The 27371-nt window shown below is 41.3% G+C and overlaps 2 protein-coding genes across 7 annotated transcripts in view; one reads left to right on the top strand and one right to left on the bottom strand.

Annotated features, from left to right (window-relative positions):
* The window catches only part of dnah9l (dynein, axonemal, heavy polypeptide 9 like), a 1249478-nt gene extending 1246318 nt beyond the window's left edge, over positions 1 to 3160 (top strand). The window contains exon 80 of the mRNA XM_072476205.1: positions 1828 to 3160. Coding sequence (XP_072332306.1) covers positions 1828 to 2075 — 248 coding nt within the window. The 3' untranslated portion in view covers positions 2076 to 3160. The remainder of the gene's footprint in view (positions 1 to 1827) is intronic.
* On the bottom strand, positions 3130 to 23533 carry cdca7a (cell division cycle associated 7a). 6 transcript variants are annotated; one of them, XM_072476232.1, is made up of 10 exons: positions 23453 to 23533; positions 17241 to 17363; positions 17015 to 17140; positions 16123 to 16386; positions 15075 to 15152; positions 14295 to 14480; positions 12598 to 12738; positions 5257 to 5406; positions 4387 to 4523; positions 3130 to 4297 (listed from the first exon to the last, which is right to left on the bottom strand). In XM_072476232.1, exons 2-10 carry the CDS (start codon positions 17301 to 17303, stop codon positions 4267 to 4269), a joined length of 1176 nt encoding a protein of 391 aa, XP_072332333.1. In that variant the 5' UTR covers positions 17304 to 17363; positions 23453 to 23533; the 3' UTR covers positions 3130 to 4266. The 6 variants fall into 6 exon arrangements, with proteins under 6 accessions (XP_072332333.1, XP_072332350.1, XP_072332323.1 ...); XM_072476249.1 differs by lacking the exon at positions 23453 to 23533 and adding an exon at positions 23208 to 23274; XM_072476222.1 differs by lacking the exon at positions 23453 to 23533 and adding an exon at positions 22475 to 22647 and having other exon boundaries at positions 17241 to 17360.
* Between the last annotated feature and the right edge of the window lie 3838 nt (positions 23534 to 27371).

Here is a 27371-nt window from a genome sequence, read left to right as displayed (position 1 = left end):
GGAGGAATTTAGGCATAGACTATTTTCTAAATGGGGAAATGCTTAGGAAATCAGAAGTACAAAGGGACTTCAGAGTCCTTGTTCACGATCTCTTAAGGTTAATACAATAAGAAGTCTTACAACACCAGGTTAAAGTCCAACAGGTTTGTTTCAAATCACTAGCTTTCGGAGCACTGCTCCTTCCTCAGGTGAATGAAGAGGTATTGACCCGCATTCACCTGAGGAAGGAGCAGTGCTCCGAAAGCTCGTGATTTGAAACAAACTTTAACCTGGTGTTGTAAGACTTTTTACTGTGCTCACCCCAGTCCAGCGCCGGCATCTCCACATAAGGTTAATGTGCAGGTTCAGTCGGCAGTTAAGAAGGCAAATGCAATGTTAGCATTCACATCAAGAGGGCTAGACTACAAGACCAGTTATGTATTTCTGAGGCTGTATAAGGCTCTGGTCAGACCCCATTTGGAGTATTGTGAGCAGTCTTGGCCCCCGTATCTAAGGATGTGCTGGCCTTGGAAAGGGTCCAGAGGAGGTTCACAAGAATGATCCCTGGAATGAAGAGCTTGTTGTATGAGGAACGGTTGAGGACTCTAGGTCTGTACTCGTTGAAGGAGGAGGGGGATCTTATTGAAACTTACAGGATACTGCAAGGCCTGGATATAGTGGACGTGGAGAGAATGTTTCCACTTGTAGGAAAACCTAGAACCAGACGGCACCATCTCAGACTAAAGGGACGATCCTTTAAAACAGAGATGAGGAGGATTTTTTTCAGCTAGAGGGTGGTGTAAATATGTGGAACTCTTTGCCACAGAAGACTATGGAGGCCAAATCACTTTGAGTGTCTTTAAGACAGAGATTCTTGATTAATAAGGGGACATGGGGAGAAGGCAGGAGAATGATGAGAAAATTATCAGCCATGATTGAATGGCGGAGCAGACTCGATGGGCCGAGTGGCCTAATTCTGCTCCCATGTCTTATGGTCCTACGATCCTCAAATTTTGCCTGTGAGACCAATTCTCCAGGTCCTCCACTTTCTCCTGCAGCCGCCTCTATTGATCCCACATCATCCCCATCTCTGCTGCTAGCGAGGCAAGCTGCTCCTCGTACTCCCCCCACCATCTCATGGCTCTGGGCCATCAGCCTCATTTCCATGCGGTTGATCCCTGCCTTTATCAGGTCCACCACCCCTACCCAAGTCCTCCTAATTCACCTTCAGCTGGGTGAATGTCTCGTTAAGGAAGCCCACGAGCTGCTGTGAGCATTGGATCTGGTTGGTCCCTGATCCTCCACCAGCTTCACCTGTATCACAGGCACAACTCCAGCTATCGCCAACTATTCCCTTTTTCGGCCACTTCTGGTCCACAAATCCATCCCCCGGTGGGCCACTCTCCTACCACCCCACCTGCACATTTCTAAATCAGCAAATCCACCTGTTAGCTGGGGAAACGATCCATCCACCACGAGCGGGAGCGACCAAATGTGCGACCCTCTCACCATGGCTGCCATTGCAAGTCAACACCATAAGAAATTATACACGTTAAAAAAAATTAAAGTGTACCCAATTAAATGTTTCCAATTAAGGGCCAATTAAGCGTGGCCAATCCATTTACCTGCACATCTTTTGGGTCGTGGGGGCGAAACCCACGCAAACACGCGTAGAATGCGCAAACTCCACACGGACAGTGACCCAGAGCTGGGATCGAACCTGGACCTCGGGGCCGTTAGGTGTGCTAACCTCTGCGCCACTGCTGTCCAGATTATTCATAGCATTTTTTTAATTGAAACAAATAAGCCTTTTGTAAAAGTATTTACTTTCTCCTTGTTACATCACAGGAGCACGATGGGATATACAGAATGGCCATATAGCAGAAGCCCGGTTGAAAGAATTGACACCTCTGATACCTGTTATATATGTTAAAGCAATCCCCAATGACAAACAGGAAATGAGGAATATTTATGAATGCCCCGTTTACAAGACTAAACTTCGAGGACCTACCTATGTTTGCACTTTCAATTTGAAAACGAAGGAGAGAAGTGCAAAATGGATTCTTGCTGGTGTTGCTTTACTATTGTGCGTTTAAAAGTTTTTATTTGCTGCTTTATGTCACAGAAAAATGTGAGTGAGTGTTGCAGTTGGGTTGTTGTGCTTGATACTGGAGGCAACTCAATCTTCGGTAATCCAACCACATTCTTCATCACTTAGCTTTTGCACTACTTTCAATTGTAGAATGTTTTTGATAGACACACATCCAAAGGCCACGAGAGAATAATCCTCCGTAGAGGTACAGCACATCTCTGAATAATATGGTTGCTATTAAAAATAAACATTATTTAGTACAGATATTTAAATACAAACACCAGAAATCGGTTTCCACTGCAAATGTGCACAAGTTTGAGATTGTAGTTCAAGCAGGGAGAACTAAAGTGACAGGTGTGGAGCTGTCTCTTGCCTGCTGCGCTAGCACTGGATAAGAGTAGACAGATTTGTTTCCTGTACAGCTAAAAGTGAATACTAATCCATGACCCTCAGCTGTTCCTGTGCCTCCTCAATCTATCCACCTTTAGCTCGATAACAAAAAAACTAATTTGTAGTGAACAGCGGATGTTAAAAGCAGGGCGTGCTTTCAAAATCAGTAACCTGAAGTAGCATTACCTGACTACAACTTTTATTTTATTGTAACTTTATTCTTTCAGCAACATCCATTTTTCGATAAATTTATCTGTAGGTTTACCCAATATACATGTAGCCAATTTGAAAGAAATTTATTTTTGAAACCAAGACTGATACCATAATCTGTGCTGAACATTCGTGCAGCTTTCCTCGCCAAAATGCCATTATAAAGTCTAACAGGCACAAGATGCTTAAGAAATATTGTTCTGATGGCTTGGCTCGTGGAGCTTCCAACAATCTTGGATTGGGAGACAGAAGAAATTTCTGGCACTTATGAACAATATTATGAATTGAGGGAATTTCAATTTCTGTGCATTTCTTTCTATATTAACCACTACTACAACTAGATTTTAAATACTGTCAAATATTGCTTAAAGCAAGGAGTGCATGTTACAAGTCACAAAACCAGCATGATTTTTCATAACATAATTCAGGGTGTAAAGTATTTGCACAATTGGAAAATATTCAAAAATAAAAAAGGTTTATTAAAATACATTCAGAACATTACAAAACTTCAATGCTCTACCACCAGCATAAGACAATAACTGCAACAACGTGAATATTTCATAATTTACGCTGATCCAATGTATAGCTTCTGATTAAATTCATCTTTTATATTGCAGATAGCACACGTAATACCAATCCCAACATGGTACAAGTGGCAAAACATAACATTAAAATGCAAAAGACCAAATACTTCTCCCTCCTTCCCAGGCATTCAAGTACCTTTTAGATGCAAATTTGCTCAATTTTGTATGGTTTCAACGAGAGTGCATTTTGTGACGTAAATCCCTCACACAACACAAGCACGGTTGGGGGGGGGGGGGGCACAGAGTTGCAAAAATTTGACTTCCACTTGCACCCTGAAAACATGGGGCATAAGTGCTTGTACCCCGAGAAAGTGGGATGTTGGCGTGGTTAACTGATTGTCCTATGAAACTTTATTGTACATGTTTGTATTATTTGAAGTTATGAGCAGTAATCTTGATACAGATTTATCATTGGATACAATGCTAGATTGGTATGGTATTTATAGTTCATTCAGGTTCATTAACAGAACATAGGTAAAAGCCATTAAAATTAATGAGTTTTTAAAAATCTAGCTGTAGAATTTGAGAGTGAATTGAAACCAGCTGAGATTTAAGTGTGTATTGAGCAATCGGTTTTGACTTAAATACAAGAGATTGACACTACAATTGAGCAGCTGGATATTTAAAATTGGGCGATATTATAGAACAAGGCTATTATGCAAGTAGAACAAATGACAGTGGACTGAGGGATTTACTTGCTGCCGTAAGCATGCTAGTGGGCAAATGGTTTTGCTGATGTCGGTAGCCTAAAACAATGTCTATAGGGGAGCATGTGCAAAGAATTGTTATCACCTTCTTCCCCCTTAACTCTAGCATGCTCCTAGTTAACCTGTGATTATGGTAGCAAACAAAATGCGAGTAAGTTCACTATGCAAAATATTGTAAATGAAGCACTATGATTGAAGCATATTTCTGTAAATCTAGCTCAATATTTAGCAAAAATTGTTTAAAAGGTGTAAATTTATTAAAAGATTTGATTGCTTTCATAAAACCGGTTCACTGCTGCTCTCGTCAGTCTTCCATTTGAAGTTCTCTTTTCAGGCTGAAAAGGAAATTCAGATTTTTACTTAAAAACACTACATAACGAAAATATTCACATGAGCAAAACACAAAAAAGAACTTGGAACATACCTATTCAAGTAGGCATGAACGTTGTCATATCCATGATATTTGGCCAGGTAAACAAGAACACCTGTAGCACAGCGACCTTCACGTTGTCGGCAGAAGCTACAATTGCAGATTCCTCTACAAGGTGGACAATGCCAGTTCTGATTATGGAAGGAAAAAAACCATGAGCCTGAAACCACTGGTAAATTTTCTAAACAGCACTTTTAATCCCATTTTTAATTTTCCAACCAAAACGTGTCAATGGTTCTGCACAAAGTATATACTTTTGTTTCAGAAAAGTTATGAACATAAAGTAAATCATATAAAATTACCTTTTGCAGTGACAAATATCACAACTATTTGCTTGTGTAGCAAAGGAATTACTTAACATTAGCTTCTAATTACATGAAAATTGAGGGCAACAAAAAAAAAAACTGGGTAAAGCTGATCTACATACAAAGATCATTAAATTCAGATTACATGAAAATGAAATATTTTTCTAGTAACCTTCAACCTGAAACAATCTCCAACAAATGTCTGTGTGGGTTTCCTCCGGGTGCTCCGGTTTCCTCCCACAGTCCAAAGATGTGCAGGTTAGGTGGATTGGCCATGATAAATTGCCCTTAGTGACCAAAAAGGTTAGGAGGGGTTATTGGGTTACAGGGCTAGGGTGCAAGTGAGGGCTTAAGTGTGTTGGTGCAGACTCGATGGGCCGAATAGCCTCCTTCTGCACTGTATGTTCTAAATAAGGGAAGCTTCTCAGGCAATTAGCTCCTTAGTCATGTAGTTGCTAGCTTGAAAACAATAACATGCTAATATTTTAACGCTAACTACATCAATAAAGAGGGGACACTATATAAACACATGCAATTGGACAAAAAACATAATACTCACAGAATCCAGTAAGGCAGATCTAACAAATTCACCATAGCGGTTTCGAAGACACGGACCACAGAACTGTCCTCTGATCCCCACACATTCTGGGTTTCGACAATTTGTTTTTGTATCAATAGTCTTTTGACGGCATTGGTGGCAAGTGGAACCCTGCAAGAGCAAATACATCCATGTTTTTCTGTTGACACTTCAAAAGCATGCCCCAAAATTACATGGAATTATTTGAAAGCACAGTTAAATGCTAATAGCTTTTAATGGTAAAGTGATTGGAATGCAAAGTGAATGTTTCCATCAGCACTTTCCCTTTTACAGACACATCTTTGCCAGTTTATTAATATGGAAATTCTCTCATTTTAGGTTCAGACTCCCTTTCTCCCAAGTATAAAAGATATATATACAGCCCAAGTTTGTTTTGCTTCCTCTTTGCAGCTAGTACTAGCACTGCTTAGTGAATGTTAATCCTTACTATCCCAATTCATAATTTTTCCTAAAAAAATAAAATACAGGTTAATGTTTTGCAACTCTGGATTTCTTTATGTTGAAGAACAAGGCAAGGGAAATAAACTAACTAAAATTGGGGGGAAATATTTTACTTTTGAATTAGTAAAATGGCATCGTTTAATAAAAACAAAAAATGTTTTCCATGTTAAAGAGACAATAATCAAGCTGGTGGGCAACTGCAGGTGATTTCAGATTTATTTTAGTGAATGAAAGTCTCAGCATTAATCTTTCATCTTTATTATTTTCACAAGTAGGCTTACATTAACACTGCAATGAAGTTCCTGTGAAAAGCCCCTACTCGCCACACTCCAGCGCATGTTCGGGTACACAGACCTAACAAGCACGTCTTTTGGACTTGTGGGAGGAAACCGGAGCAGCCGGAGGAAACACATGCAGATGCAGGGAGAATGTGCAGACTCCACACAGACAGTGACCCAAGCAGAAATCGAACCCTGGTGCTGTGAAGAAACAGTGCTAGCCACTGTGCTACCCAAAAAGCCAAATTAAACAGTTTAAAATTCAGAGAATGGAAATGGAATGCTTGTGCAAAATTAAGATGTTCCAAGATAAATTAGCAGCACTGTAATGTACTGTGTATAGGAAGCGGAAGGGGCTGTCCCTTGCATTGTGAGGCCTCAGTATGATTGCAGTCCATGCTAACAATATAAAAGCAGTCTCCTAGTCGGCTACAAAAACGTCTTTGGTGAGCAGTATATTACCTGATCATTTCCCTCCAAATCATATTTGTCTATATAACTATTGTTCCTTAATTGTTGCTGGGTCAAAATCCTGGCACTACCTCCCCAACAGCCCTGTGGGTGTACCTGCACAACACAGACTACAGCGGTTCAAGGTGGCGGCTCACCATTACCTTCCTTGAGGGCAATAAGGCACACTCACAATCCATGAACAAATAATTTTAAAAAACATTTGTGGAAGATCCATAATACTGGCTGCAGTAACTTAAGAAAACAAGGGCAACTAGACAATGACAATAAGAGCATGACCTGCACCGTGAGCAATTTTAAAAAACTTCAGGTGATTGGTGAGAAACACAAACATTGCATAAGGCCAAGACTAAAAGTCACTGTTTGAGATCCAGTCATTCAAAAAGTTATGAATTTAGTAAAAGGCACTTGCTTAGGTGGACAAAGATTCCAGGGCACCTTTTGAAAAGGAACATAGAGTTCTCCTAGTTTTCTAGCCAACAATCATTCAACCAAACTAATACCAATAAAACAGGATATATATTTCTCTATTATACCTGACCTATGGAACCCAAGGCTGATGAAATGCCTCCAATGGAAACTTTTCATTTCTCACCTTGATTTTTATTACCATGAAATTGTGCTGTGTGTGTATTTTGATTGAGGTATTAAATGAGTACTTTGCCAAGATGATGCTGGCCACATCGTACTGAGAGAGGAGGGAAATGAGACATCGGAGGGGCTAAAAATTGATAGAGAGCAGGTATTAGAAAGGCTGGCTATACTTAAAGTTAATAAGTCATCAGGGCCAAATGAGGAAAGGAAGGATGGAAATAGCAGAGGCACGGGCCATAATTTCCAAACCTCCTTAGATACAGGGTTGGTGCTAGAGAATTGCAAAAGTTGCACCCTTTTCGAATCAGGGTGTACGGATAAACTCAGCAACTACATGTCAGTTTAAACTCAGTGGTGGGGAAGCTTTTAGAAATGATAACTCAGGACAAAATAGTTTTTATAGGCAATTGGACAAATGTGAATTAAGGAAAACCAGCATGGAATTACAAGCAAATCACGTTTAACAAAGTTGCTTGGTTTTTTGATATAACAGGATGGATGAAGGTAGTGTAACTGATGTGGATTTCCATAAGGCATTTGATAAAGTACCACAGAAACAGACTTGCAAGCAAATTAGCTCTCATAGAATAAAAGGAACAGTAGCAAAATTGTGCCGGAGTGACAGGAAACAGAGTGGAGGTGAATGGTTGTTTTTCAGACTGGAGAAAGACATAGTAGGATTTCCCAGAAATCACCTGCTGCTTTTCTTGATCCATATTCATGCCCTAGACTTGGGTGCAAACGGCATAATGTCAAAATTAGCAAATGCCACAAAACTTGGAAGAACTCTGAACTATAAGTTTTAAGCTTCAAAAAAGGCATGGAGGTCTGGTGGAGCAGAGGCACAAGCAGATGAAACTTAATCCATTGAAATTGGTTCGGCACAACATCGTGGGCCGAAGGGCCTGTTCTGTGCTGTATTTTCTATGAAGAGAGTCATTTTGGTAGGAAGGAAGAGAGGAGAGGCAATATAAAACATGGGGTACAATTCTAAAGGAGATGCAGGAGCGGAGGGAACAAGGGGTTTGTGCAAATTACTGAAGATAGAAGGCCAGATTGAGAAAGTGGTTAATAAAGAAAATGGGATCTTGGAATTTACATATCATCCTGTTTAAAACACTTCTACAGCCTCAATTGGAGAATTGCATCCAGTTTGGTGTCACCCACTTCAGGAATGGTGAAGGAATTAGAAAAGGTGCAGAAAAGATTCACAAGATTGATTTCAGAACGAAGGAATTTCAGTTGTGTGGGCAGATTGGAGATTTCTGGGGTTGTCTCCTCAGTGAAATAAAGATTGTGAGAAGATTTGATTGGGGTGTTTAAAATTATATGGGGGTGTACGGAGTTGATGAAAGGATCGAGAATCAAAGGATTCTGCCAATGTAACACCTTGATTCAAAAAAGAGGGAGACAAAAAAAAAAAAAACTATAGGCCAGTTAGTTTAACTTCTATCATTGGAAAAATGTTAGAATCCATTGTAAAGGATGTAATAGCAGGACATTTGGAAATGTATAACATAATCAAGCAGAGTCAGCATGGCTTCACGAAGGGGAAATCGTGCTTGACAAATTTATTAGAATTCTTTGAGGTAGTATCAAGCAAGGTAGATGAAGGGGAACCAGTAAATGTAAAAAGAATTTGGTACGGTACCACACAAAACGCTACTTAAGAGTCCATCATGGTGCTGAGGTCCCAGGTTCGATCCCAGCTCTGGGTCACTGTCCCTGTGGAGTTTGCACATTCTCCCAGTGTTTGTGTGGGTTTCGCCCCCACAACCCCAAAAGGTGTGCAGGCTAGGTGGATTGGCCATGCTAAATTGTCCCTTAATTGGAAAAAATTAATTGGGTACTCTTAAATTTATTTTTAAAAAAGATAAGAGCCCATGGTGTTGGGGGTAGTATATTAGCGTGGATAGAGGATTGGCTAACTGATGGAAGGCAGAGAGTTGGGAGAGAGGAGCATTTTTGGGGTGGTAACCTCGTAACTAGTGGAGTGCCACAGGGATGCGTGCTGAGGCTACAATATATATTAATGACTTGGACGAGGGAAGTGAATGCAAGTTTGCGGATGGTACAGAATTAGGTAGGAAAGCAAGTGGCGAGGATGACAGAGTGTTTAAAGGAATAGTGCAGGTTAGGTGAATTGGCCACGCCAAATTTCCCCCATGTGTCCAAAGGTTGGGTGGGGTTATGGGGGATAGGGCAGGGGATTGGGCCTAGGTAGATGCTCTTTCGGAGGGTTGGCGCAGACTCAGTGGTCCGAATGGCCTCCTTCTTCATTGTAGAAATTCTATGAATATAGACCGGTTAGGTGATTGGGCAAAAACTTGGGCAGATGGAATATAATATAAGAAAATGTAAGTTATGCACTTTGATAGGAAGAATAAAGGAGCAGAACATTATTTAAATGGTGAAAGGCTGCATAAAGTTGCAGCACAGATGGATTTGGGGATCCTTGTGCAGAAATCACAAAAAGCTAGCATGCAAGTTTTATAGGTCATTGGGGAGGCAAAAGGAATGTTGGCCATTATTTTAAAGGGAATGGAGTATAGAAATAAGTCCTGCTAAAACTATGTAAAGCACTAGTTTTTAAAATAAAATTTAGAGTACCCAATTAATTTCTTCTAATGATGGGGCAATTTAGCGTGGTCAATCCGCCTAGCACGCACATCTTTGGGTTGTGGGGGCGAAACCCACGCAAACATGGGGAGAAAGCACTAGTTAGCCCACACATGGAAAACTATGAACAGTTGTGGTCCCCTTAACCAAGGAAAGATATACAGGCATTGGAGGCAGTCCAGAGAAGGTTCACAGGGTTGATCCAGGTTATGGAAGGATTTTCTTATGGCAGGGAGGTTGAGCAAATTGGGCCTGTACTCATTGGGAGTTTATAAGAATGAGGGGTGATCTTATTGAGACATATAGGATTCTCAGGGTTTTGACAGGGTAGATGCGGAGAGGGTGTTCCCTCTTATGGGAGAGTTTAGGACCGGAGGACATTAATCAGAGTATGGGGACGCCCATTTAAGACAAAGACGAGGAGGAATTTCTTCTCTTATGAGGGTGGTAAATCTGTGAAATTCTTTACCTCAGAGAGTTGTACAGGCTGGGTCACTAAGGCGGTGATAAACAGATTTTTAATCAGTAAGGGAATCAAGGGTTATGGGGATAGGGCAGGAAAGTGGGGTTCAGAATTCTTATCAGATCAGCCATGATCTCATCGAGCGGCGTAGCAGACTAAATGGGCCGAGTGGTATACTTGTGCTTCTACGTCGTTTGGGCACAGATTTAAAACTGGCAAAAGCAGCAACAACGACATGAAGAAAAGCTTTTTTGCTTAGCCAGTAATTAGTATAGAAATACACAGTGTGCGATAGAGGTAGACTCAATCATGGAATTCAAAAATACTTGGGAGGGCAAACTTTCTGTAGTACAGGGAAAAAGGCCAGAATAGGTAGTTGTTCTTGCAAAGAGCTGGTACAGACACAATGGGCTGAATGGTCTTCCTTCTTCTGTGCTACAACCATTCTATGATTTCAACGATCAAATTGATTCTTCACCTAATTTACCATATAGCACTAGAGAAAAATGTAGTGAATTAAACAAAACACAAGGAAAGCATACAATAACGTATTAAAAGATGGTTTCCTTGCACAGGCCTGCTCCTCTTTCAGCAGCATTAGCTGTGCCTTGTGCTCGGTTCCCAGCCTTTAATATTCCTCTGGGTCTTCCAGAAAGTTTCTATTTTCTGTACAAGTATTTAGTGCAAGCTGCATGTCTACTTTCCAATGACCGTTATCAATGGCAATGCCACACTAGAATGCAAGCTTCTAGCCTACTGAGTGTGTTCAGCCCAGGATATTGCCATTTTGCAATTCCTTTAATCACCATTTCACTCTTAAACCCCCCCCCCCCACGCCCCGCAAAACCAAACTACCAAATGTAATTGCTATCAATCAAGAAGGAGACTGAGTTCCAAGTGTACACACACTCGGAGGAAGCTTTCCATTTAATTAAAATCATATATTTCTGTTCCACACATTAACACTGATTCCTGAAATACTGTGCAGTTTAAGGATGTAAATGTGTTGAAGGCAGTTCAAAGGATGTTTACTAGACTGATACCTTGAATGAAAGGTATGAGGACAGGTTTCAGTTTCACATGTTTCCACTGGAGTTTAGGAGAGCGAAGGGTGACTTTAGTATTAAAGATGTTGAATGTTGACAAGATGGACATAGAAAGCATGTTTCCTGTTGTGGGTGAGACCAGAACTAGGAGGCACGGTTTTAAAAATCACCCTTTTAGAACGGAAATTAGGAGAATTTGTATTCTCAGAGGTTTGTGTGACTTTGGAACTCTGTCTCAGAAGGCGGTGGAGGCAGGGTAATTGAATAATTTTTAAGGCAGAATTAGATAGGATCCTTGTTAGGTAAGGTTATTGGGGTACTGGGGGCAAGTGAGAATGTTGATTCGAAATGCAAACAGATCAGCCGTGATCTTACTGAATGGCGGAGTAGGCTCGAGGGGCCAAATGACCTATTTCTGCTCCTATCTTTCTTATGTTACTAGAATACACAGCCATTTCAATTGAAATGAGCAGTACGAAGATATTTTAGGAACTGATCAAAATGTTTTGAGCATCAATCTACGTTAAGACTCCCTGTTGTATCTCCTCCCCTGCTGCAAATATTCTCAGATTCAAGTTATCCTTCTCCAGAATTGCTCTACATGAATAGTATAACTTCTGACTCATGAACAATGGTACTAATGTGAATTTACCACATATGGAAATAAGGGAAAGTTTAGCACTTCTGAAGTGAGACTTGTTGCTGAAACTTTTCATCTTCCACGCATCAGGACAAACACAAGAACAAATGATCACAACTATTTAGGCTACAGGAGAGAAAAAAGTACCGGTTGGCAGGTTGACACAGATTGGCCAAGCCTTTGCCATGGAGAAAGCAATGAGCAACTAAACAAAAGACGCTAGACCTGAACATATTCCATTTTGTTTGCAGAGAACGGGTCCTGGGTATGAATATATGTCGCTTCTAGCAAGCATAAATGAACCATGTTACAAGCTCAGCTGATTATATCAAGTTTGTTGTTGGTATAGCTATTAGTGCACTAAGATTTGCTCAGCAAGTGCTGCCCAATTGTGTAATCACATATAACACTAGACACTTTGCTTTGCATTTTGCAAGTGCAGTTTGATTGAGTACAGCTTGTACTCTGCCCATTATGAGCGACTGGGTGGCACAGTAGTTAGCACTGCTGCCTCAGTGCCAGGGACCAGGTTCAATTCTGGCTTTGGGTCACTATGTAGAGTTTGCACATTCTCCCGGTGTCTGTGAGGGTTTCCTCCGGGTGCTCCGGTTTCCTCCCAGTCGAAAGATGTGCAAATTAGTGGATTGGCCATGATAAATTGTGCCTTTGTATCCAAAAATATGTCTAGGTTAGATAAAGGGGCTAACACTTGAACTTCTGGCAAGTAGAAATTATGAAAAGAACACTTACTGTGGCTCGATTATAAACTTTATCTTTAGCTGAACAAGAAATATTTTCCAACTCCTCCTGCGTGATGTCCGCAACCGGTCGCACCACATGTGGGATGGTAAGTATGCTGGAACGGCTTCTCCTACGAAGAGGCATTTCATCCTGAGTTGGTGGAGAGAAGAATGGAGTGACAAACTTAATACACAGATCACAAACTTCTTTCAGTGATCCATAGCCACCTGTAAACAATATTAAACATAGAGTCATAGAGGTTTGCAGAAAAGGCTCTTCAGCCTTTGATAAAGGCTTTTACAAAGAGTCATCCAGGCTCAAAACATTAGCTCTCTTTTCTCTCCACAGATGCTGTCAGACCTGCTGAGATAGTCCATTATTTTCTGTTTTTGATGCAATGTTTTAACCTAGGCTATTATTCAAATGAAAGGAGACAGTGCTATAATTTTGTCTTGTTTTTCCCCTCTTAAAATATCTAATAATTCAAGTTAAGCAACATTCAAATAGAACAGCAACTCTTTAGCACATTAGCTTATAATAGGAACCCAGACAAGATGATCTCTACTAAAAGAAATTCAGTGGCATTTTCAAAATGCACGTCAAAACTAGTCTTCAGTGCTAGCTTGGAAGTTTCACATAATAGTTATCAACTACTTGCAATTATAGGATTCCTTTAACTGAAGCATTCCTTCAGGGGGCATAAATTAGACAAAAATGAAAGCCAAGCCAAAGTAGTATGAGAAAAAAATCCAAAAGCTTGGTAAATGAGGTAGGTGTTAAATGGAGTACATTAAAAAAAAAAGAAGTGTAGACACAATTATTGAGAGGGTTCTAAAACAATGGCTGGGGCGGGAGGGTGCCATGAGGATGTTCAAGAAGCTAGAGTATGAAGAACAGAGTTCATGAGGCCTTAAACAAACATATTTGGATAAAATAATGACAATTCTAATGCCAAATATGTTATCCATAAGAGAGAGACTTGTTGTAAGACATTAATACGGACAGCAGAGTTTTGAATGAGTTGAAGTTTTTTGGAGGATGGGATAACAGCCAGGAAAGCATTGGAATAATCAAGTCTAGAAGAGACAAAGCATGGATGAGATTCTCGCAGCAGATGGGCTGTGGGGAGCAACATTATAGAGGTGGAAGTAGGCAGTTTTTTGTGATGGAGGGCCAAGCAGCTGCAAGATCAGCTTGGACTAGAATAGGACACAGAGATTGCTTACATCTAGAATTTGTCCGAAGACAATAAATGAATTTAATTATCTCAGCTTAGGACATGAAAAATGTAAATTCTCAAGATGCAATGTAACATTTGCCTGCACAACTATAGTTTTATTTGCGAACGCTATTATATTGAGCATTCAAAGCATAAGTTAGTACTGAAGACTAGCTGTTTCATCCTACTTGTTTTTATTCTGCTTGCCAACCTGTAAAGTCAAGTGCTACATAAAGCTTCAAAACAAAATATATTGACTTTCAATGTTTCAAGATTTCTTAATGAGGCATGTATTCCCAAGTGTTTAATTGCAGTGAGCGCAGACACTACTGAAATGGATCTCTATAATTTTATGAACATAAAAGTCTTTAACTGTAAAGGTTATTAGGCTTTACAAGTGACCACCAGAAATGCAGATTAAGCTGGCAAAGTCAGTGCAGCATGAAAGGTGTTGCTAATAGCAGCACAAATGACTTAATGACTCTACCTCAGAGAAGTCATTATCCAGAAACTTTCTTTTCCTCATAAAGCTGACATTATCTTCTTGTTCAAATGATGGAGAAGGAAGACTATCAATCAAGGATCTTGACCGAGTATGAGGTCGAGTACCACGCTCAGGATTTTGTCTGGAAGCATGTCTTGTGAATGCATTACTTGGTGAACGTTTTGATTTCTGAAAAATACAACAATTCAGATTTTTATCTGCAAAATATTATGCACAAGTCTACCAAGAGTCAAGAAGCTGCACAAATCTTAAGGCATGTCCAATACTTTACTTCTGCAATTCAGTAACTTTGTGGTGCGCGCCAATTTAAAAATATTAAATTTTAACCATTAATATACAATTGTCCCTTTATGATGATTTAATTATTTCTGCTTCAGTTTAATATGTGGTTTGATGTTTCATTTCAAAATTACTGTTATTGTACAGCAATTGTTTGGAACATATTTATATAATTTGGTGTACTATTTCAAGAGACATCCCATGGGAGGTACCTTGTTCACAGAATTACATATGTAGATCTATAAATTGAGAAGATTTAACTATTAAAATAAAAAAAGCCATGACATGTAACATATCTATGACTGACTCATGCAAAAAAAACTCAACAAATTTGACAGATCAAGCCTAATAAAGGCTGTTCAGGGTGCTTAAGTAATTGGTTATATCCATGTTAAGTTATTTAATTCTTATTAGACAAGAACTTCTGCATTATTTTGAAACATTTGAGTATATTGCAACAAACCCCTACTATCGTCTACTTACTGATGGTGTTCCTTGAACAGAAACCCTGCGTGGAAAAAGTCCTGGAACAGTCTTCAGCTCTGCTATCAGTTTGGCCAGCTTGAATAAAAGCAACAAGATAAAAAAAAATGTTGTATTAAGGCATTTATTACTTTTAAGAGGACATTACAATATGTTACATAGAATTTATAACATTGTAAAAGGCCATTCAGTCCAACTGATCTCTGCCGGCTTTTATGATCCTCCGTACTCATACATCAGTGTATCCTTCGATTACTTTCTCTTTCGTTCATTTATCTAGCTCCCCCCACAATTTATCTACGCTATTCAGCATAACTGCTCATTGTAGGAACAAGTTACATATAATAACCACTCACTGGGTACTTGTTATGTTACTCATTGGATTTATTAGTAAGCATTAAATACTAGAGGGAATTTGTTCTCTCATTGTCCCCATCCCTTCTGATTCTTCCAGCAATTTTTCCATTTCTCAACCCATGGTTTCTGACCCAATCTTCCCTCGGTGGACTCAAATTTAGCTCAGAAATGTATGAAATTAAGACGAGATGGTTATTCAGCCCCTCAAACCTGTTCTACCATTCAATTAGATCATGGCTGGTCTGGTTAAATCCAACCTGCCTTAGTTCCAAAAACCTTAATGCCCCTGCCTTCAATTAGCTTCTAGTTTAGATTGGAATGTGTTAAACTTAAAAGGCACAGGCTAGGTTGAACACAAGTCGAGCTGAGTAGCAATATACACACTACCAGGCATAATTCTCTCATTCAAGCACATTATTTCCCCCAATCAAAATCCCCTCCACATCATTCACCAGCTTCAAGGGTAGCCAAGAAATCTACCCCTTTACCTCCATCAAATTACATGGGGCCATTAAAAAAATTGCAGTAAGCAACATTCTGGTGTGACATTTTTACATGCAATATAAATGCCATTCACAGGAGTTATGATATGAAGCTAGCACAAGTACTGACACGGTTTGCCGTGAATTGCGGTAGGTGCTTAAATTTCTACAAATAAGCAAAATGATTAATAGATATGCATGCAATTTACCATAGCTTTGTTTTCTTTAATATTTAGTGCTCTCTTCTCTAGAAAGCTTCCCCCTCTCGGTTCATCCAGGTCAGAATCAGATTCAGAAGCTGAATCCTTGTTCAAGGCAACACAAGTGTCTGCTACTGGGACATTTTTATTTCTTCGAGGTGGAAATCTAAAAGCCACGCGTAATGGAAAACATTGTTTGCTCCATGTTTTGGGATTCTTTCCAGATTTTTCATCATCCTCATAATCCTCTTCCGATTCAGATGATTCAACGCTCTTAATAACAAATAATTAAAATATTACATTTCCTTAAACAACTAGTGTAGTATTTGGTCTGAACACATGTCCAAGAACTGCAATCCAAAATGTGAATTCTAACCAAATGAGAAAACAATTAATGAATTTGACTCAATATTTTAAAAATATTCGATACTATTGAGAGAGGAGCCTCTGCTTTCATAAAGATTACAACATGCACAAAGTTAAACAACCCCTATATTCAGCTACTACTAAATATTTACACATCTATAATTTCATTTTAAAAATCTGCTCTCAGTCCGAGTCAAGAGGCAGCTCACAAACAAAAAGAGATCATTCAGTTAAGTTTGAATGCAAGTGTATGGATGACAATACAAAAAGATAATTGGTAACATTCACTGCATCACTGCCAACAAATATACGGTATAACAGTTCCAAATGCAAGCAGAAACGCAAGATTTGGCAAACATTTGAGCTGTTGATTCAGGATTTTGAATACTGGCTTTTTTGCTGTTCTGTCAGCATCGAATTATTACCAAAAAACTGGAACGGGTGATTGCTGCAAGCTATTACCATGCAAAAAAAAAAATAGATGACAAAAACATTGTTAACTTTGTTTAATCAAGTTTCATTGTTTAGTATATACCATTGCTCCCATCACATCTTTGAGGTCACTTTCAGAAAAACCATCGAATGATTCGTTGTTGTCAGAATCCTCATTAAAAATCTGAGCCAGTTCTTCTGTCAGGATCTCTGCTCTGAATTTAGCTTTCTGAGAAGAAATAGAAAACTTGTTACATCATAGCAAACTATCATATTAAAGGTAATTGTAGTCGACTTCTTTTGCATTCACAATCTTAAATTACACTTACACTGTTCGTAAAATTGTCTGAAGCAAAACTATCACAGCTATCATCTGATGATGATGTTTCCATGGGAACCAATGCCACGTTTCTGAAGTCTTTAAATTCTTCCTTTCCAGAAAGGTCTATCTGCTGCCAGATAAAAAAAATACAATCTTGAATACCTTTTAAATAATTTCTTTAGTGTCAGGTTTTAATGATATGAGTTGCAAGGAATTCACTTTGCATAACACGTGGTCGTACTCTGAATCTGCTTTGTACTATGTAAATGGAATGCACAGCCAATTTATTCTAGCTTTGCAGACAGGCTTTGAGATTTGTAGATATTTATCATCAGTTGTGCTTATTCGATATTCAAATTGCATGTTTAGGTTGGTTTGAGTAACCAAAGTAGACAGATAAAAGTTTTTGTTACATACAGAAATCTTCAATACCAGCTGGAACATTCACAACCAGGAAAAAAGCAGCTGATCTGCGATAGTAACGTGAGCTGAAAGCAAATCAAATGGGTCTCCAAAGTGCATTTCTGTACAATTGCATATTTCATACAAGTTTATTAAAACTTTAGCCGTACATGCTTCTCCCAGGACTACTATTATGAACCACTATTTTTGTTTTACTTATAATACTGGCAATAAAAGCTGCAAATAACCAAACTGTCCTCTTAAAATGAGTGCAACTGACAAGACGTCCAAAGGTAAGAATTGAACAAATTAGAGATTCATAGAATTTACAGGGCAGAAGGAGGCCATTCAGCCCATCAAGTCTGCACCGGCTCTTGGAAAGAGCACCCTTCCCAACCGCACACATCCACCCTATCCCCCATAACCCAGTTACCCCACCCAACACTAAGGGCAGTTTTGGACACTAAGGGCAATTTAGCATGGCCAGTCCAACTAACCTGCACATCTTTGGACTGTGGGAGGAAACCGGAGCACACACGGGGAGAACGTGCAGACTCCACACAGACAGTGACCCAAGCCGGGAATCGAACCTGGGACCCTGGAGCTGTGAAGCAATTGTGCTAATCACTATGCTACCGTGCTGCCCATAGAAGGTCACAGATATAAGGTCACAGACAGGCTGTATTTGCACCCTGACCTAGACATGGCTGCAGTTTCCAACAGACATGACAGCCTGCAAATCTTTTCAAGCTTCTCCACAAGCAATGAAAAACATTCATGTGTGGTGCCCCACTGGGCTTTCACATTTGAAATGGTAATGCCACTAGGCCTTTCAGATCATTACCAGCTTTCATCAACACAAGTTATCTGGAGATACAGAATGCTTTTTCTTTCACCACAAAGGAAGCCATGCTCTCAGACAACATAAAAGCCTCAAGTTAAGATTTTAAGCTACCGCCTGTATTTCTGGTTAAAAGGCAACACACTACACAAATACTACAAGTTTACAATGCATTCATGGATACTATATTCATACTTTGGATGCACGCATTTACATCACAAAATTGAATCAAATCTAGAAAGTGACTGAGCAGTACATTTTTAAAAATAGCCCAAACAAACCTTGGTTAAAGCTACCTGTAATAGAAATATCAAAGCACTCTTAAAATAAGATAACAAACCTACTGAAATGAATGAACTTATTATGAGGACTTTGGTAACATCCTTAAATCACAGTCAGAAGTTCAATCTGCTATTCGAATGTTGAGCACCTAGCAAACATCACACCCACAGGGATTTATAAATGAGAATCTTTTGATGCCAATATTTATTTAAATTTTATGACGTATAATAGGACAGAAACAAAACAACAGCACAATAATTTAAGCACTTTGGATAATTGATCTCAACTGTTCAATTCCTAATGTCAAGATCATTAATTCCTCCAAGGCAATTCCTACATAGAGTTAATCAGTACTCAGTTTAAATACAAATATTGCACATTTTTTCTCTCCCTAACCCCCCCTCCCTACTCCCAACAGAATAGTAAACGGTGTGGGAACTGGTTGCCAGCTCATGAAATGAATGTTTAATCACTACATACTCAAGGCAACGGTCAGGTTGTACAAGAGGTAGGTACCCTGTAAGTAGCACAATCAATATGGTCTCCCTGGATGTGTTCAAATTACCTAAAAGGATCAGAAAGGAAATTTCCAGGTTCTCCCTCCCCCTTAGATGACCCTGGATTTCTTTGCCTCTCCCAAGAAATTATATAGCTCCAAGTGGGTAGGGAGTTTCTGAATCACTATGCACAAGGCATTATGCTTGGATGGGACATGCTAGATGGATCGACTAGTCTTTGCCTCTACAACATTTAAAAAGCAAATCTAGTTTAAATTGTTTTACTTGGGGGAACATATAACGGAGGTAAAATTATTTTTAATTTCAATGAAGGATCTGAATTTAAAAGTTCAGCATTTCAGATATAGGCCCTTTTCCAGAAATGACAAGTTAGTGTTGCAGTACCTCCAACATTTTTAGTTCTCTTCCAATTGTGCATTTAGAAATTAATTTTATCAAAATACATTAACCATACCAAAACAAGAAATCTAATATAATGAACACAATCGACTACGATTTAATTAACCACTTGTGACATTTAGCATATGGACAGCAAAATAGTAACAAATTACTGCCCAATCACAAAATGGCTAGCAATACCAGCAATCTATACATATCGCACTAGTGGTACAAAAACCTCATCAGTGACCCTGACCCCAACCTTAAAGAAATTTCAAAGCAAATATGCAAGCACTTAATTAAACATCATCGTATGCAAATTAACAATAAGAAATTATATCTTTGAACATCATCGCCTTTTGGTAGTTTGAGATGTTGTTCAGGGCTACAACCATTTGTCCCACAACAAATCAAATGGTTAAGTGGGTTGTGCACTGAAACTACTGTTGATTTATAAGGCCAAACATTATAGATCACATTATAGGCATTCCTACCTACAAATGAAAGCATACAAAACAATATTTCTCATTCATTTTTTAGACAAAATAGTCAAATATCAATTCAACAAGCCACTGTGTTATTAGTTGGGATGACTGCCCGACTTTTACTGATCGAACAAGAGGTCATTCCAGCTACTGCAGCTAAACAAGGTGGAAGGGCCGACACACTGAAAATGGTCTTTACTGATGTTAGGGCATCAAGTTTTCAAACTGAGGTCTATTTGGGAGTTCAAGGACCGTTGCGAGTTCTGTCAATTTCTCATTACGTTTCTCATTTAGCTAACTAACATCATTTTACGCACCACATTGCTTTTGTCACTATTTTAAAGTGGTCAGAAAAAAAAATTCAGTGCACTGAATTTGTCCTACTTTTCTTACTTTCTCAGCCTAGATCTAATTTTGCAAACACGAAGTCTGTTCTCCCGAAAGTTTATTTCTGATTTATGTCACCCTTTGAGAAACTGCTCCTTCTGGTAGCTCTTTTTTTTTTAAATTTCCCCAAGGATCAAATAATCTGGAACTAAATTGTTTTCATTTATAACCATCAATAATTAACCATATACCTGAAAAATGGTTTGCAGAAGCAAAATTGTACTAAAAACAGTGACTGCAACAACTGATCTTTAATAGTTCAAACATTGTACTTTTATCCTGGGATAGTAAGAAGTCTTACAACACCAGGTTAAAGTCCAACAGGTTTGTTTCAAGCACTAGCTTTCGTAGCACTGCTCCTTCCTCAGGTGAATGAAGAGGTGGGTTCCAGAAACATACATATAGACAAAGTCGAAGATGCAAGACGATACTTTGAATGTGAGTCTTTGCAGGTAATTAAATCCAGAGGTCCAGACCGAGCAACTGGAGGGATAATCACAGGTCAAAGAGGTGTGAATTGTCTCAAGCCAGGACAGTTGGTAGGATTTCGCAAGCCCGACCAGATGGTGGGGGGTGAATGTAATGCAACATGAATTCAAGGTCCCTGCTGAGGCCGTACCCACGTGCGGAATTACCCAATTTCCGGGGCGTCAACCAACTCATTCACCTGAGGAAGGAGCAGTGTTTCGAAAGCTAGTGATTCGAAAGAAACCTGTTGGACTTTAACCTGGTGTTGTAAGACTTCTTACTGTGCTCAGCCCAGTCCAACGCCGGCATCTCCACATCATATCCTGGGATAGTGTTGGAAGGAAATTGTCATTTTTTAAAAACTACGCTATTCAGAGTGCGTGTGGGTACCTGTGCTAATCACAACTGTTGATAAATCCTTACGGGTGCAACAACTTGCTTTGATAACGTCTAGCGCAGTAAAATGTCCCAAGGCACTTCAAAGTGTGTTAGCAAACAAAGTGTGACGCCGACCGTCTAAAGGGGAGCTCCTGGGACAGTTGATGGTGGGATTAGCATCGACACCGGCTCTCTCGAAGGCCAGTGCGGGGCTGCAGTTCACACATTTCACGGTCACCGGAGCGCCGCCAGCCACCGGAATGACTCGGGGGCGACATGTTGACGGTCAACAAACGGGCTTTACCCCCACCAACCGCCCGCACACGTTCACTGTGCCCGTTCCCGCGCGCGCCCCACCTCCGGCCCCGCGCGCGCCCCCCACCTCCGGCCCCGCGCGCGCCCCACCCCCCGGCCCCGCGCGCGCCCCCACCTCCGGCCCCGCGCGCGCCCCATCCCCCCGCGCGCCCCACACCCCCGGCCCCGCGCGCGCCCCACACCCCCGGCCCCGCGCGCGCCCCACACCCCCGGCCCCGCGCGCGCCCCACACCCCCGGCCCCGCGCGCGCCCCATCCCCCCGCGCGCGCCCCCCCCGGCCCCGCGCGCGCCCCCCCCCGGCCCCGCGCGCGCCCCATCCCCCCGCGCGCGCCCCCCACACCCCCGGCCCCGCGCGCGCCCCATCCCCCCCGCGCGCCCCACACCCCCGGCTTTTCCCGCGTCCAGGGAGATCACGTGGGCAGGCGCCGAGTTTAAACCCCGAGTCCAAAGCGAAAAGCAGAGATTTAAATCTAAAAGCGCGATTCAAAAAAAAAAATTTAAAGTCAAAACGTCCATTTAAAAGTTAGGACTCCAGGCTTCACATTGGGCAACAACGCATAACCAACAACAGTAATTTAAGTTACTTTTGGTGCTTAAAAGTATTAGGGAAAGAACACGAATCACAGCACTCGGAAGTTTAATCACCCAAACACGAAAAACCGAGGAAAAACAGCTCAAACTCCAGTTATTTCAGGAAAAAACTAACGCAAATGCGGGAAAGCGTACACACAGCAGCAAAACTGCTCCGAACTGAGAAACGAGCTAATGCAAACACGGGCGCGCGTACCTTACTACGTAACTTCATTCTATTTAATTTCCACAAGTATGTATTTCCAGCAACAGCAAAGTAGTTTGCGGCGGGACTGCTGCAGGATGCGAACTGAGTGCGGGCTGGGCTGCCAGTGCTGGAGGCGGAGCCGCCGCTGGAGTTTCGCGCGCTGCCGGATCCTGCCAGGTGCAAAGCGCGCGGGAAGTCCGCCAGCCGCCCACGCTGCACTGAATGCAGGGGCTGCGCTGGCCTGGTCTGCACACTACATACACATGGTGCAAAACATACACCCACAGATGTTTAGTCAGTGAATCTACCCCTCATTTACAGCAGTGCTGTTATGCGCTGGTAAGGACGGAGACCACACTTTCTGCATAATATAAGGATGGTGGAAATCATTCTTTAAAACTTCTCACATCTGGATTTAATTCAAAAACCCAACCCGCCAGACAAATATTCAACTTCACTTTACTGCCATTTATTGTTTTATTTGCACAAACTGTTTCTTGCCCTCCGCCCGCGATTACTAAACTTTGCACGACATAGTGACTGAAACCGATATTTGCATAGCACATTAGTAAAACATTTCATATAGCACTCTACTGACGTTCCAATGATCAAACAACTTCACAGCAAGCTACAGGAATAGAGATTAGGACAAGTGACATTAAACTTGGTCAAAATAGGTAGGTTTTAAGGCGAGGCAAAGGAGCTTAGAGAGGAACTTCCAGAATTTAGAGCCCTGGTATACCTGAAAGTATGGCTGCAAAGGGAACAAGGAAGAGATCTGGATAGGAATGCCAACTCTGACTGGGAATATTCCGGTAGACAGTGGTATGGTGCAAAGGGGTCTGGGAAGCCTTGTCATTTTTACCGTTTTAGCAAGGAGGCTCCAACCCAAACCTCGTTTTACTAAACTAAACCGAAACTCCAGCATTGGTTTCAGACTTGAAATCGAAATCAGACCACCGAGTCAGTTAGGAAGCTTAAACTCACCAACTGTTGCTTGTGTACAGCTGCTTTGAATCTCTGCAGGACCCAAAATATCTTCCTACCTAAAGAAATTAACGCAAGCTGTGCACATTACTCTGAGGCGAGATAAGCCCCCAACACTTATTTTGGGCTGGCCTGGGTCAACTCCAGCTGCCCCCTGATCATTTAAAAGTCCTGGGCCAGAGCTGTTGTAACCAATCAGAGCAGCAGCACCACAATAAAAGCAAAGTACTGCAGAACTGGAAATCTGAAATTAAAACAGAAAATGCTGGAAAAGTTCAACCGGTCTGGCAGGATCTGTGGAGGGAAAACAGTTCATATTTTGAGTTCATTCGCTTTGCTGAGCATCTTCGGTCTGTGCGCATTCAGGACCCTGACCTTCCTGTTGCTTGCCATTTTAACAAAAGACCCTGCTCCCATGCCCACATGTCTGTTCTTGGCCTGCTGCAATGTTCCAGTGAAGCTCAACGCAAACTGGAGGAACAACATCTCATTTTCTGGTTAGGCACGCTACAGCCTTCCGGCCTGAACGTCGAATTCAACAACTTCAGATGATTAGCTCTACCCCATCTTGACCCATTTATTTTCACCCCATTTCATTCGAACTGTCTTTTACCATGTCTTTCTTTCTTAATATATATTTAACCGCCCCCCCCAACCTTATCCAGCTTTCCTTAATCTTTCTCCTCTTTGCTTCCCCCCCCCCCCCCCCCTCATCTTTAGTTCATCCTCTGATGTTAGTTTCTCTGCTGTTTGACCTTTCACATCTTTCGTTCTCTCTGGGACTGCCATTAGCACTCTTTCCCCTTGGTTTCTGTGGCCATTAGCACCCGTTTTCCCTGGGTTTCTGTGGCTATGACTCATCTTTCATTCTCACTCCACAGTATAAATATTTCCCACTTTCTCTGTCTGTTAGCTTTGACAAAGAGTCATCGGACTCAAAACGTTAGCTCTTTTCTCTCCCTACAGATGTTGCCAGACAAGCTGAGATTTTCCGGCAGTTTCTCTTTTGTTTTGAGTTCATATGACTTCTTTGGAGAAATGTGATGGGTTTTATACTGTTTAAGGGGTAGAGTAGGTGTAGCAAAATAGAAAGTCTGGGATAGGTGAGAGCGAGGAGAAATTTAACAAGATGTCACGGACTCGAGAGAAAGGGAATGTTAACGGTCGATTTAAAGACTAAAGAAAGTGCTAATATTTGCATGAAGGTTAGATAGCAGAATGTATTAACAGCAGAACAATGGTCAGTGCTCTGTGACATGTGAGGGAGGGGTGGGCATTGGGACAAAAAAAATGGATGAAAAGGGGGGCCACGTTGTAGGAGAGAGTTCATAGTCTGAAGCTTTTGAATTCAGTGTTAAGTCCAGAAGGCTGCAAAGTGCCTAATCAGAAGATGATTTGCTGTTCTTCCTCTAGTTTGCATTAGACTTTACTGGAACATTGTAGCAGGCCAAGGAAGGACGTGTGGGCATGAGAGCAGAAGGTGAATTGAAATGGCAAGTGACAGGAAGGTTTGTGAACTGAGCGAAGCTGTCCCACTGTTGCTAACTTTTAGTTGGTCCTTAATTTGGCTCTATTTAATCACGTTTGCTCAAGAGTCGCCAGGTATCTTTCGACATCGCCACAAGGTTCAGAACCGAATACTGATCAATGACTCGATACACCAGTTAGTAAGTTCAAAAGCAATGCTCATTTATTTACACACAGTCAAATCTACTCATGCATAAACTCTACAAAACTAAACTACCACTATTACTAAGGCCTATACTTAGCTTCGGGCGCCCACTCAGTCAGAGGAACAATGGCCGTTGCTCGGTTCTGAGGCTGCTGGGTTGAGCTGTTTACAGGGTAGCAACTAGGAGCGTCTATCTCGTAGCGTGCGTTGACTTGGAACTTACTTGGTCTGCTGTAGCTACTAGGCAGGTCTCTCTCTTCGCTGAGAGCCAAAGCCAAAGGACAGCATTCTCCCTTGGGGGATACCTTTTATACCCAAAAGGCTTCGCGCTCTTTTGGGCGGGCCTTGAACTTGGCCTCAACTAATTGGATCTTTCCCAATCATCAGTATCGATTTTCCTCCAATAGAGGGGTGGTTCCCTGATCGCTGGGCGTGTTCTGGTGACTGTCAGTCAGCTTTGTCTTAGCTTCTTTTGGCGCCGGGGAGTCTATCCTGACATTGTGTATCTAAATGTTTCCCTTTTGTCCCTGGAAAAGGCTCTTTAGTATGTAAATCATTTGGTAGTTTCTGTCCTGTCTGAGCGTTTAAGGTTCTAATCAACAGATAGGGCTTGCACCTGCTTGTTTCTTAGCATTGTCCAATTTTCCCTGCAGTCTTTGCAAGTGTCCATTTTGTAATCGGGACGTGGCCATCCCAGATGGCTACACACCCTCCTTATGATCCTCAACGCGAAGCGTGAAGGAGCACATTACCATGGCGTCTTCATCCTCTGATCCCCGGGGCATCCATGTTTAGGCTCTACACTGTCCTATCCTACAATTCTACCTCAACCATTTTAAATACATTCATGATCAAAAATTCTACAGGGCGCTATGACATTAATACATGCATTACAGGAAAAAAAAACTGGAACCTCTAACTATTCTCAATAAACTATCCTCATTTAAACAATCCAAAAATACAAACAATTCAAAAATAATCTATACATCTTAAACTGTACAAAATAGCAGCACACAAATTTCTCTGACCTGGCAGTCAGACACAGAGGTTTACATCTCTTTATTCCATAGAATACATTAAACAAAATGGATGCTCTTTAATCCGTCCCAATGGGTTCGGGGGTCTGGTGAAATCCGAAAATGGGGGACCTAAATTTGTATACCGGGGTGTGAGAGCTATATGCTCTGTTCTGCCATTTCCTGACTCTAAACGTTTGCACGACACTGCAGAGTATCGCCAGCACTAAGAGTGCTTCGACTACACATGAGAGTGAGTACCAGGTGATAAACTTATCACACCAGGTCTGGGTATTGATAGCTGTCGCTGGGCTAGTTACCTCGGGGTTCCGTGTATTACAGGGGTGAGAGTCATTTACGGTTTGTGTGGTAGGGGTCAGGGGGGTAGCGTCCGCGCGCTACTGAAGGGATCCCACTAAGATCCATGTGAACACGAAGGCTGTCTTCATCTTTGTTGGACTTCTTTGCCTTCCTCTGTGGTTTCTGAAGTTCTGTGAACACAAGCATAATTTCTTTTATTATCTTGCTTAAGATCTCGTATGTCTGTCTGTCTGTCCTTTATTGCCAATTTCCCTTTATAATTGGTCACCATCTGTGACTCCCTCATTTTTTTTAACAACCGAATATTTGGACAAGACATCTAAGAAAATACTGCCGTACTGCGGGCTGTCTCGCAGCCTGTGTGATTTACCATCCCAATGTTTGAGGATGTAAATAGCATAGGGAAGCAACCTAAGGGTTGCCAAAACCAAACAAAAGAATTTCGAACATAATGAGCCAAAATGGGATGCGTATGGGCGGGTAAGAAATGGGTGGAATCCCCAGGTAGGACGGTGATCAATGCCCTATGTGCTCTACCCGAGCGTAGCTGACCAGAGGGGGGTTCCCAAGGCAGGGCGGGAACCAATGCCGTTTCTCCACTGCCTGAGCAACCGGCAAGAACGGGTAAGAATGTGGTCTTCGTGGGGGTGCTGCCTCTCGAATTAGGAGAGCAACTATGAGTCAGTTTCTGTCGACAGACTAGATCCACTGAACTACTATCTGGGACAAACTTGTTCCATTAACAAGTTTCTGAGGACAAACTAGATCCTCTAACAGCCATTGGCCGTCAAAGGGGGTGGTGACGTGGGGCCGTGATAAACTTTCCGAGTTTACACACAACACTTAACGATAACACTAACGAACAAACATTCAACAAACATGGTGCAGGTTCCATCAGAAAAGACACCGT

Source organism: Scyliorhinus torazame, chromosome 2, assembly GCF_047496885.1.
Source record: "Scyliorhinus torazame isolate Kashiwa2021f chromosome 2, sScyTor2.1, whole genome shotgun sequence".
NCBI classification, from domain to species: Eukaryota; Metazoa; Chordata; class Chondrichthyes; order Carcharhiniformes; family Scyliorhinidae; genus Scyliorhinus; species Scyliorhinus torazame.
Note: the sequence above shows the minus strand (reverse complement) of the source record. Positions and strands in the feature narration are given on the sequence as shown.

Excerpts from the sequence above, each read along its gene's own strand:
- cdca7a (XM_072476215.1), bottom strand. Across the intron at positions 14,481-15,074 it reads CTGTTCAAGGAACACCATCA|AAATCAAAACGTTCACCAAG; the intron begins GTAAGTAGACGA and ends TGTATTTTTCAG. Across the intron at positions 5,407-12,597 it reads AAGTTTATAATCGAGCCACA|GGTTCCACTTGCCACCAATG; the intron begins GTAAGTGTTCTT and ends TTGCTCTTGCAG.